This window comes from Orycteropus afer, unplaced genomic scaffold, assembly GCF_000298275.1.
Source record: "Orycteropus afer afer isolate SDZICR_OR568_19922 unplaced genomic scaffold, OryAfe1.0 scaffold00218, whole genome shotgun sequence".
In the NCBI taxonomy this organism is placed as follows: Eukaryota; Metazoa; Chordata; class Mammalia; order Tubulidentata; family Orycteropodidae; genus Orycteropus; species Orycteropus afer.
The window spans coordinates 1,127,614-1,140,917 of NW_006921805.1; the positions used below are offsets into that span (position 1 = coordinate 1,127,614).

A 13,304-nucleotide genomic window follows, 5' to 3' on the forward strand; every position below is an offset into this window, starting at 1 on the left:
AGAAATGGGAGGGGAGCTGTTGCATTGTGGTAAACAGTGGTCAATGTCATGAGACAAAATGTATGTGAACTGCTGTATGGAAAGTGAATTTGCTATGTAAATCTGCAGCCAAATCACAATTAAAAGAAGAAGAAGAAGAAAGAATGGAAGGGAAGAACAGTATTCATTGTTGGTGAGGTTTATTTAAAGAGGAATGCGAACATACCCCCACACCCCACCCTCCCATCCGCATATGAGTTATGGAGAAGGCCTAACATGAGGGGTCCAGGTCACCCCTAGCCTCCTTCACAAATAAACTCTCTCTCTGGTGAATTTCTTGATCCTGACTGATCCTAGAGAGGAAGGTATTTTCTTAAGTGCCAATCAGGGCAGTGTCAGCCAGCTGCATATTGAACCTGTGTGCATAGGAGATCCCCTGAAAGCCCTACACTGATGCTGGGCTCAGCTGAGGGCGTTCTGGAGTTGCTGTTTTATCTCTGAATGGAGGATAAAAAGCATTTCAGAGGGTAAAACTACAGCCCAGAGACAGAACCAAAAAAAAAACCTCACTGCCGTTGAGTTGGATCCGACTCATAGCGATTCCTCCTTGGGTTTCCAAGGTGGTATCACAACGGAAGTGGATTGACAACCTTCCTTCCAAAAAGACAGAACAGGTATGTGGAATCCAAGTTTTTTTTTTTTTTAAAAAAAAAAAAAAACACTGAACACTACAATTGCATTTGAATGGTAAGTAAGGAAGAGTTTTCCACATTCTTATCTCTAATACCACCTCCCTCCTCCAGCAGTCCCCAGTCTCCTCCAACTCAGTTAATGGTAACTCCATCCTTCTAGTTGCTCAAGTCATAAACTTTGGAGTCCCCTTCCTTTCATTTCATACATGTGATCCTGAGGCAAGTCCTCTTGGCAGTTCTCCCTCAGAATCCATCCAGACTCTTAGCACATTTCATTTCCTCTAACCTTTTCCACCCTTATCCAAGCCAGCATCATTTCTTGACTGAATTTATCATAATCCCTGACAGGTCTCCTTGCTTTTTCCTTTGCCCCCTTGTAGTCTATTTTTAGTAACAGCTTGAACAATCTGGCTAGAATTTCTCAGATCATGACACTCTTCTGCTCAAAACCCTCAATAGCTCCCCAGAGCTCACTCAATGGAAAAGTCAAGATCCCTAACAATGGCCCATGAGGCCCTACACAATCTGGTCACTGCCACTTCTCTGACTTTATCTTTTCCATCCCCTCCCCTCTCTGTCATTCTGCTCCAGGTACACAGGCTTCCTCAATCTTCCACAAACGTACCAGACACTGTCTTCCCTCTGGGTCTTTGTCTTGATTTTTCTGCCTTTCACACTCTTCAATGATAACCCAACAAGGCTCATCCCTAACCCCTGCTTGAGGTCTTTGCTTATATGTCACCTTCTCAATGGGGCCTTCCCCAGCCATCCCTGCTACAAGTTCACCCTGCCCTCTCCTTTGCACATGCAAGCTCCTTACCTGCTTCATTTTTCACCATAGCACTTATCACTTCTCAATATACCACATAGAACCAAAAAAAAATAATAAAAATAAAACCTTCTGCCATCGAGTTAATTCTGACTCACAGTGACCCCCACTTGGTTTCCAAGGCTGTAAATCTTTACAGAAAGAGACTGGCTCATCTTCCTCTCATGGAGTAGCTGATAGGCTTGAACCACTGACCTTCTGGTTAACAGCCAAATGCCTTATCCACTATGCCACCAGAACTCCTTACATACCACACAGGTTGCTGATTTATTTTATTTCCCCAGGAGACTAGAAGCTTTATGAGGGCAGAGATTTTTCTGTCTATTTTGTTCACTGAAGTATACACAGCTCCTAAGACAGTGTCTAGCACTTGGTATATGCTCACTGTAAATGTGCTAATTGAATGAAAGGTGTTCTTACCTCATGGGGTTTTGGAAGGGCTCCCTTGGAGGCATGTACTCCCTAAAACTGAAGGCCAAATTTTGTGATTGATAGGATTTTTCCCCCTTTTGGGAAAGAGTCCACAGCCTTAGAGCCTCAAATGGATTTGTGACTCAAAAAAAAAAGTTGGAGAACCACTAACACAGATGCTTGAATTTAACAAGGATTATTAAAGTTTCTTCAAACAATGAATAAACTTCATTCACAGCTATTTGCAATAAAAGGAACCTGTAATCCACCAGTGGTGTGATTATACTGTGTTCTTGCTTCAGAATTTCTAACACAGAGTCAAAAGATTTGCCTTGGGAATTTTTATGAGCAAATTTTGAATAGGAAGTACTGTTATCCTCATTGTCTGTGAGCCAGAACACCGGTGAGAATGAATAAAAATGTGTTTTCACAGATTTGGAGCCAACTCCAATATTCATACAAAGCTGGAAAAAAATGAGATGTAAGGCAGCTCACACACAGGCACAGCAAGTGAAGATCCAGGCTGGGTAGCTGATTAGGAAAATGGCTGCATCCTACCCATCCCATCACCTTAGTCCCATCGGGAAATTACCGGAACCCAAAAGCAGACATGATACAAAGTTAACAAACCCCGCCTCACCATTCTCTCCCACTTCATTCCAAGACAATACAAAAATAAAGAAATCCACACACATGACCATAAACTGTCAACTAACTATCCAACTGTCACTGTGTAAGAGCCAAACTCCAGCATAAGACATGGCTTACCTTCCCCTATCATAGAGACCCCTACGGACATGCCCATGAACTTGCTTTTGGTCCATACATGAGTGTTGACGCACAGTCTCTTCTCCTTGCACTCACAGTAGAAGCAGGAGATGGGTGGGTGATGGGACACTTGCTCAGCCACAAACCGTAGTTTGTAGCTTCTAGAAGGGTCATCAGCCACTGCGTTGTCGTGATAGCCAGCAGGAGATGGGGGTGCAGTCCTCCTTGGCTTGACCTTGTCCTTGGGAACTTCCCAGGAGCAGTGAAACGTCTCACCAATGATGGGGTTATAGGGCTTCTTAGCCAAAGCCCCCTTTCGGCCTTCATGGAAGGCTGTGAGATAATACTCCACGAAGCAAATAACTCTCTCTTCAGGCGTGGCTCCAGCAGTTATGGCCAGCAGCAGGTCTGGGTGCGCCATAAAATCTGCATACATCTCCAGCAAGGATCGCTTCTCCAGAATAAACGTGGGAAGCACCACCTGCATTCGGAAGGAGACAAAGTCAGACAGGAATCCCTGTGATCACACAAGAAAGAGAAAAGGAAAACAAAGGCTGCAACCACCGTCAAGCAAATTCACCATGGCTTAAGCCAAGGGACGGTTGCTTTTGATTTGTGCACAAATGACAAATCAGAGGAAACAGTATCAAAGAAAGTGGGAATGGCTGCTGTGGCAGCAACATCAAAGCCAACACAGCTTCATGGAGAAGATAGTTCCAAGAGACTTTCTTCTCCACTTGTCTGAGCTGAAACAATAGCCACTTTCTCACTTCATTGCTCTTCTAACATACACACTCTCTCCATTATTCACAGATGTAAAGAAAACAGTTTGGAAGGACTTTTCTGTATTCCCTGATATCAGATACAACCAAGGGGAATGCTCAGAGGGTTCTCATGAATGTGAATACTGGGGTTTGTTTGTGGCACTTCAAAGAGGGTCTGGGCAGACCAGGGACCACCAAAATAAAAGCATGGGGATCTCTGTTAGAAGAAAGAAGAAGAAGAAGAAGAAGAAAACGGCAAACTCACTGCTGTCTGCTTGGATTCAACTCATAGCAATCCCTCCTTGGGTTTCTGAGGCGGTATCTCTACGGAAGCAGATTGCCCAGTCTTTCTTCTGAGGAGTGGCTGGTGGCTTTGACTCACCAGCCTTCTGATTAGCAGTCAAATGCCTTAGGCACTATGCCACCAGAGCTCCCTCTGTTAGAAGAGTAGTGTAAAAATCCTGACATGATGGAGGCAGGATAAAACTGTGGAAAGGGCCCTGGGTCCGGGGGTCAAGGGTCAGGCTATCCAGCACTCAACTGTACACAGAGCTGCCATGAAAAGAGGGGCCATGGTTATTCCACGTGTGGAGACTGTACCACAAGGCTGGGCCAGAAGAAATAAGCAGAAGTTACAAAGAAGTAGACTGGTACTTTACCACACAAAACCTTCTGATAAATGATAAATGGACTGATATAGCAAACACCCTGAGCTTTGCTGTGGGGCCCCATCACTGAAGATACTTATGTAGGAACCTGGATGATTTTGTCAAGGATGGGACAAAGGACTCTGCACTGATCCAAAGTGGATCCAGTTGGCCACTCAGGTGTTAAACACCCTCAAATGTCCATTATTCAATGAGGAAGTCATTTCAAGCAAATGAAGCACAGTCGGAACATTGGCTGGAAAAGCAAGAAGCTCATTACTATTAGTGTTGTGTAAAGGAGACGAAGCCTGTTTCTCACTGTTCTAGAATGGGCTTAAAGTAATTTAATTGTTGGGTATTAATATGTCAGCCAGTTAGCTGTAAGACACAGCTAGCTTTAACCTGGAGCATCTAATACAATTGCTCCTAATATAGAGCCACAGGGTCTGCTGGAAGACTGGCCCAAGACCTGCTGGTCCCTCCTTGACACACCCCATGCTAGGACAGAGTCAAGCCAGGTTCAAGAAAGTTGACCAAGGTTTATGCTCCCTTCATACACCACTAATTTTGTCCTCATTTCATACATTTCCTAACTCCCATGACAACATTTGTTAGGAAATTTTATCATTGACCATGAATGTCACACAAGCTTATAGGATCTATATCCCTAACTCCACTTCAGGTTTCAAAGACACCTCCTTGCAAATGAAATGAAAGGGAGAAGAGATGTCCTGAGAAAAAGAGAGAGACAAGCAGACATATAATCAGGAAAACACAGATTTTAAAGTAAAATAGAGCTGTAAAGTTTTTTTTAAGTTTACTATCTTAACACATATAATCAGGAAAACACAGATTTTAAAGTAAAATAGAGCTGTAAAGTTTTTTTTAAGTTTACTATCTTAACGTTTCTAAAGCACTCAGTTGCTAATTGCAAAAGTTGGTAGTTCAAACCCATCAGCTGCTTCTCAGGAGAAAAGAAATGGCAATCTGCTTCTGTAAAGAATTACAGCCTAGGCAACCCTATGGGGGCAGCTCTACTTTGTCACACGTGGTCACTGTAAGTCAAAATTGACTCGGGTACACAACAACATCTATCATTTCAAATTACAATAAAAAGGTTTTTTTTTTTTTTTTTTTAAAGTAAATGAGAAAAAATAAAGCTTTTACCAGTAAAATAAAAAGGCATGTTCTGTTGCTGGAAAAGATTTTAAAAATACACACACTTAACTGAAAACTAAACTTACTGCCATGGGGTCGACCCCAAGTCATGGTAACCCCATATGTGCAGAGTGGAACTGCTCCATAGGGTTTTCAGGGCTATGACTAAACAGTAAGCCTGTCTTCCAGGGTGCCTCTGCATGGGTTCAAACTACCAACCTTTTTGTTAGTAGCTCAGTACTTGGCTGCCTATGCCACCCAAGGACTCCACACATATATATAATCTTCACTGATTAGGTCTTTTGTTACCCAAACTCAAAATTCCAACTTTAACACTAGAAGATTAAACAAATTATAGGTTTAATCGATGCTAATAATAATAAAATATTCATCTCACCAGATATAGAAAATTACAAAGTACAACTAACTGAAGGGATGAAACAAAAGAATATAAAACTATGAGAGGGAAATGGACCTATGCTAAGCAGAAAGGCAGGCAGATATAAAATTGGACATCCAAACATACCAAAAAGACCCAAAAGGTTAACATGTCCCCGTTGGTGATAGAATTGAGTGATTTTTCCATTTTTTTTTTTCTGGGTATCTTTCTGCTTTTCTCTTATAATACAAAGGAAGAAGAAACATTACTTAAAACACAGCTCTGCAAATCAGTGGTTTCCTTCAGCGAGAAATGAACAAAATTGAGAATCTGGCGGCACATGGATCTCGCTGAGCCAGGAAACGTGCACCGTGGCTTGGGATGGCCTTTTGATGCTCCCTCTATTACTTCCTGTGTTTGTTTCTGCAGACAGGTTATCATTCAGCAACCATTACTGTGTTCTCTGGGGTCTGTGCTCCCAACCAGGTTTCACTGGGCAGGTGCAGTGGTCTCCCTGTGTGGCCTTTCACCACACAGGTGTTCAACAGCAGCATGAAGAACAGAAAAAGTAACCCCACAACACTCATCACATTTCCTTTTCCCACCCCAAGAGCCACTCCAGAGATCCCCCCAAAACTCCATCCAGACAGGCTGCAGAGGTTGGGAAGTACAGATTCAAGCAGGCTGGTAACTTCCACGGCACCCTGGTGACACAGTGGTTAAAGCACTCAGCTGCAAACTGAAAAGTCAGTTGTTCAAATCCACCAGCCTCTCTGCAGCAGTAAGACAAGGAAGTCTGCTTCCATAAAGATTACAGCCTTGGACACCCTATACGGCCAGTTCCACTCTATCCTGTAGGGTGGATACGAGTCAGAATCAACTCACTGGTTATGGGTCTGGTTTGTAAACATTCAATGAGACAACATCAACCAAAAAGGAAAAGGAGCCATAATTGTTTGAACCTTCATACCATCCCCAAATGACACCACTGACTGCTCTCTCTTTTCCTGGGTCCATGGGGCCCTTGGATCAGAAGGCAAGCCAGAGAGAAAAGGGCAGAAGCAAACATGAAGAGTGGTCACCCTGGAGGAGGTAACTTCAGGTTAGCATGGTTTCCAGTCCTTGACTAGCATCCTTCGGCCCACCCTGGGGCAAAGGGGCTATTTGGGCAACAATTTCACCTGGTGTTTGCACCAGAGATTGAACATACAATGAAAGTATCAGCTCCAACATTTACACTCTAATTAAATACTTGTGAAAAGGGCAAGAATTTCAGGCATTTCCCTTAATTTAGTTAACATTTCAAACTCACAAGGCTCAAGGATTTAAACTAAATAAACAAGGGAAAGAATTTCCCTAGGAATCCTCAATTACTGAAGGTCAGAACTAGCTCAATGCTCTAGTCCCACCACTAAAGGGACCAAGATGCTGGTGGGGGACAATAAGCCAGGAGGGGAATCTCAAAGCTCCCAAATGCCACTCCACAGATCTTTCCATTATCCCATGACATGTCATGATTATCTGCTTCTGGTTAATAGGAATAGAAGCACTGGTGGTGCAGTGGTTAAGCACTCAGCTGCAAACCGAGAAGTTGGTGGTTCGAACCTACCAGGTGCTCTGCAGGACAAAGATGAAGTAGTCTGCTTCCATAAAGATGTACAACCTTGGAAACCCTATGGGGTAGTTCTAAGCTGTCCTATAGGGTCAGTATGAGTCAGAATTCATTCAATGGCAGTGGGTTTGGTTAATGAGAACATTTTCTTCTCAGCAGATTGGGAACATAAAAACTGCGACAGCTGGGTCATCTCATCTCATTAATAACTGGGGGTCAGGGGATAGCAAGGGGAGGAGAGTGGCATATGAGCCCTACCTTCTAGTCCACAGCACTCTTCTCAGCATGGCAAGGTCATCCACTATTCTAAAAACTACCATTAACATTACAAACGAGGGAGACCGTGAGTAATTAGGAGAAGACATGGCACAGGACCCCTTTCTCTGGCCTGGAAAGGTACAGCCTCCTACTGGTCTTCCAGCTTCCTGTGGATAGATGCCCACCTTTACCTCTTTTCTCTACACCACAATCAAACTCATCATTCTAAAAAGCAAACACAAACCTCATCACTCCAGGAAATAAAGTCCATGTCAGCCCCCCCACCTCCCTCTAGTTTCACCATCACATACACTCTCTCTCTTCCCTTTGTTCCCCATTTCACGCCCTCTCTCTTGCCTTGGCTATTATTCGGCTCAAGAGTTATCTCCTATGAAGCTTTTTTTCTGACAGCTTCTGTTCTCAAGGCTAAACCAATCACCCCTTTCTTAATATCTTCACTGTGCCCCACACATCTCTTTCACCACCCACAATGCTGTTTTGCTTTAACTCATGTACAAGTTTCCCAACTGTAAGTTCTTTGCAGACAGATACACATCTTTAGTACCTAGCATGAGGCAAGACAAACTGATAAACTGCCTGCAACTGGAAGAATGAGACATCTTTATTTCCTTTGAGATGTTAGATGGGATTTCTCCGTATGTTTAAATGCAGGGTCTCTTTAATTGTGCTTCAGACTCCTGCAAGTCAAAATTTCAAATACTGCATCTCTCAAAGAATCCTGGAATATTCAGATACATAAGAAGGAACTCAGGGCTGCTGGGAGCTCGCCTAAGGCAGCTTGGACAGGAATCTAGTTCATTTTAGGAACACATTTTCTGGGGCAGGGAGCTATGGAATCTTACACAACAGAGATGCTCACTTGATGTCTTAGGAATGAGTGGACTCTAACCAGGTCCACCTCCCGCCCCCTTCAATCTCCTTAGAGGCTAAAGAACAGGCCTGGGTGGGTTCCAGGAATGAACAACAGAAACATCCTATTCTAAAAGCAATGCCATCTTCCCTTTATAAAAGGGGGAAAATGTTCTGCTCAATACCGTCTGTCATGGGTCGAATTTTGTCCCCCAGACACATGTGTTTAAATCCTGACTCCTACACCTGTAAATATGACTCTGTTTAGAAATAGGGGGTTTCTTTTGTTATGTTAAAGAGGTCATAAGGTCCTAGAGTTATTCTGTAAATAATAAAAAGACAAGAATAGACACAGACACACACACACAGTGAAGAGGAATGAGGAATACAGACACCAAGGAACAGTGACAGACAACAGAAACTAAGAGAGATGCTCACAAAAGGAATGGGTAGCGGAGACCCTAATTTGGACTTTAACCATCTAAAACTGTGAGAAAATTTGTTCTTTAAAGCCATTCACTGATATGTTTCTGTTATAGCAGTACTTGGAAACTAAGATGTCATCCATGTATTATTACTGCCCAACCTGTTTAATCTGATTCTAATCATGGGGGGGAGGGGAATTAAACAAATCTAAAATGAGGAACAAAATGCAAAAAGCTGACCTGGACTCTTCAAAAAATGTCACTATCAAGAAAGAAAAGGAGGGAGACTGTTCCAGATTAAAGAGGCATGAAAACTATGGTAGTTAAGGTTGTGTGTCAAGTTGGCTGGGCCTGGTTTTGAGTGGCTTGGTAGTTGAATGTAGTTGTTCCCCATGATGAGACTGGTATAATCAACCTCATGGTAGAATCTACTGTGAGCAGCTGAGTAGCTGCCTGAGGGATGTGGTGTGCTACCAGTATTTAAGGAGAAGCTCTAGGAATGGTATGAAGCTTTTTGGCATGCTTGGACCCTGCACATAGCCGAGTGTTCATTCAGCAGCCTGCCATGTTGCTGCTGATCTTGGGACTGTTTCTGGACTGGAACTACTGGCCTGCCGTGTGGTTTGGTAATATCGAGACTGTGCTATTTTATCTGTTGACCTTGGGTTTGTCAGCCTCAGCAGCTGTCTGAGTTATGAGAAGCCTCTAGTTTCAGTGGGCTGGGAGCAAGAGGCAGAGCTGAAGCCTGAGGTCTAGGGGCCTTCCACCCAGCCCCTAGAGCTGGCACTTTGAACTCTGCCTTCCAGTCTCCTAAACTGTAAGAGAAAAAAATCACTGTTAAAGCCATACGTTTGTGGTATTTTCTGTTAGAGTGGCACTACATGCTCAAAACAATAACCAAATGCAACATAAATTGGGTATTAGATTTAAAACATGCACACAAACACAAAACCACTATAAAGGACATTATTGGGACAATCTGACAAAATTTTACCATGGGCTGTACATATAATGTCGTTGTTGTTGTGTGCCATTGAGTGGGCTCTGACACATAGCGACCCCTCCTTGGGTTGCCGAGGCAGTATCACTACAGAAGTAGATTGTCCAACCTTCCTTCAAAGGAGCGGCTAGTGGGTTTGAACCACCAGCCTTCTGGTTAGCAGTCAAATGCCTTAGGCACTATGCTACTAGAGCTCCTGTACATATAATAGTATTATATTAATAAGTATATTGTGTAATAAATATATGATGCAGGAGAATGTCCTTATTCTTAGTAAATACTAAAGAATTTAGGGGAGAATTGTTGTGATGTCTACAATATACTCTCAAATTGTTCATCAAAAGAAAATGTACATATATATGCACGTGGGAGGTAGGAAAAGGAAAGAGGGAGGAGGAGAGTGAAATAAAAGGAGGGAGAGGGCTGATTGGAAGGAGAAAAGGGAGAGAAGAAAGAAGGAAGAAACGCAAAGTGGCAAAATGTTGATCATTGGCTAATGAAGGTGAAGGGTAGGGAACTATTGTGCATGTTCATTGTACTATTCTTTTTTTTTTTTTTTTTAATTTTATTTTGATTTGGGTGAAGATTTACAGAGTAAATTCACCTTTCATACAGCAGTTCACATATACTTTGTCTCATGTCATTGACCAAAATTTACAATGCAACAGCTCCCCTCCCACTTCCTCCCCATAGCTACCTCTTCCCAGTGTCCATCCCTCCATACTCTTCTGCACCCTGAGCTATCTCCCTGTGCATAAGCAGCCCTTCCTTCTCCCATGATTGTTCTCTCCAGGGTGTGTGTCTACTTGAGGTAAATGTTTAACTCACATGCCTGTACTTTGTTTGGCTGGAAACCACAGGTGTGGGTTCAAGTCCAGACCTGAAGGGCAGCTAGGGGCCATAGTCTCAGTGGTTCCACCAGGCTCTATTGGACCAGCAAGCCTGGTCCCCACCTTCTTTTTTTTTTTTGCCTCCAAATGATTTTGAGTTTTGTTCCACATTGTTCTCCCTCTTTATGCAGGATCTCCTATATCCCTTCCAAGTGGATGACAGTGGTAGCTGGGCACCATCTAGTTCTTCTGGTCTCATAGTTGTATAGGTTGCAGATCGGATGGTGTACCAGTCGCTAGGACTGATTGTTTCCATTAATTTCGGTTTTCTTCTTTCTTCTTGATGAGGAGAGACCCGTTGTTGCATCTAGATGGCAGCTTGCTAGCTTTTAAGATCCCAGTCGCTACTCGCCAAAGTAGGAGGTGGAACAATGTTTTGTATAGTATGTTATGCCAATTGAGCTTGATGTCCCCTGCGACTATGGTCCCAAGCCCGCAGGATCAACTACTCGGTCCCTCTGGGTAGCTGGCTGTGACCAAGCAATGACCACAACCTTGCCCCTTGTCAGCTCTACTATACACCTGGGAATTCTGGTCATTCACATGAACTTATAGGCCCATTGTCTGCCAACCCTATATATGATCTTGGATACACTCCCCATTTAGACATACCTAATTGTTCAGCTTGTTCACCTATCTATCCGTCCATATACCCATGTTTGCCTTCACTGACAACTCAGTACTGTATATGCAAAAGGGTTCATATTTGTTGTCTGTACTGCCCATGTACTCTCTATGTCTTTCTCATCCTCAATGCTGCCATATTGGTCACTCACATTTGGTACATTGCCCTTCTCTTCACCCAAATCAATATTTATCTCTATCTATCTAACAGCGTTCCCTCCCCTCCCCTCCTACCCCTGGTAACCAACAAAGAAAATGTCCTCCAATAGATAAACCTTTCCTTAACTTTTACAATAATGGACTAATACAATATTTGTCCCTCTGTGACTGACTTATTTCACTCAGCATAATGTCCTCCAAGTTCATCCACATTATGCGGTGTTTTGCAGATTCTATATTATTCTTTAGCATTGCATAGTATTCCATTGTGTGTATGCACCATAATTTGGTTATCTATTCCTCAGTTGTTGGACATCTAGGTTGTTTCCATGTTTTGGCTATTGTAAATAGTGCTGCGATGAACATCGGCATGCATATATCTGTTCTTGTTATGGCTCTCACTTCTTTAGGGTACACACCCAGTAATGGGATGGCTGGGTCAAATGGTATTTGTATTTCCAACTTTTGAAGGAATCACCTTACTGCTTTCTACAATGGTTGTACCATTTTACAGTCCCACCAGCAGTGTATGAGAGTCCCAATCTCTCCACAACCTCACCAGCATTTGTTATTTTCTGTCTTGTTGAACTTTGATACTAGTGCTGGAGCAAGATGGTATCTCATTGTTTTGATTTGCATCTCTGTAATAGCTAATGATCGTGAGCATTTCTTCATATGTTTGTTGGCTGCTCATTGTACTATTCTTGCAACTTTACTGTAGACTGACTGTGGTCAATTTGAAAATGGTCAAATAAAAAGCTGGAAGAAAAAAGGGGGGCAGGGCGGAGCTCCACTGGGGATGCAGGACATGAGAACTCATCAGTTTTCAAAAACAGCCCTCCCAAAATTGTAGACTCAGGAAATACAGGTTCATAGCCAACAGCAGGCTCAACCCAGTAGGTATGTATTTTGCACTTGAAAATGATGCTATACCTTTGTCAGAGCTGGGAAAAGTGGACTACCTGGAGAGATGGAGAATGGGCTGGGAGTGGAATTGCTATTTCCTCTTTCATCTCTGGTAGGTGTCTGTGCAGAATACAAGATCGATGCCAGTGCCATGAGCACTCTGGGCAAGATGTCATGCTGTGCACTAAAGCAGAGTTCCCGGTCTCACCTGGTCTCACTCCTTTCTCTCACACACTCTCCCTGGTCTTCTTTGTTTTCTTCCTCTTCCTTTTTTGGTGTGTTTGCAAATAAGTCACTTAATCATCTGTTTCTTGGGTGGTGGAGATCCAGAGCCAAGAAGTGGTGAGTACTAATTGGGCTGTCTGCCTCCGACAGAGGGGTAAGTGATGGCCCAGCTGTTCAGACTGATGGTATCCAAACGGACTGAAATCGCTACAGCAGATTTATCGAGCCATCAATAAGGCCTGTCTTTTCTCCCATTAAAATAATTAAGACAATGAACTACTTGGAGGAAGGAAAGAGAGAGCAAGATCTTCACTACAGACTCAGAGAACAATTAATTACATTTAAAGTTGCATCAATCTAGAAGTAAATAACTAAACTTCAGGTTGGGCTCTGCGAACATCAGAATAAACAATCACACAGCATGGGAGCAAAAGAGACCCAGAAAGAATGATAGCTCGCTCACTCCACACACAGCAGGTTTCAGCAAAGGCAGGCCAAGAGTAGGCATGCTATTCTCCAAACATACAGTTCCTTTAATAACCTTGGACCTTCTACATAATATTCTGTCCTTAGACTCACAAACCCACACAGTGCAAACAAGCAAGCAAAGAGACAGAGAACCACCACCCAGGTTAATTTTTGTAATACTTTACAGAAACCAAGTGCACTACACAAAAATCCAACATTACAAATTCCAAAAAAAAAAAA

At 43.0% G+C, this 13,304-nt stretch overlaps 1 protein-coding gene across 1 annotated transcript in view; it reads right to left on the bottom strand.

Annotated features, from left to right (window-relative positions):
• The window catches only part of OSBPL10 (oxysterol binding protein like 10), a 576,794-nt gene that overhangs the window by 26,779 nt on the left and 536,711 nt on the right, over nucleotides 1-13,304 (bottom strand). The window contains exon 8 of the mRNA XM_007948631.2: nucleotides 2,680-3,160. Coding sequence (XP_007946822.1) covers nucleotides 2,680-3,160 — 481 coding nt within the window. The remainder of the gene's footprint in view (nucleotides 1-2,679; nucleotides 3,161-13,304) is intronic.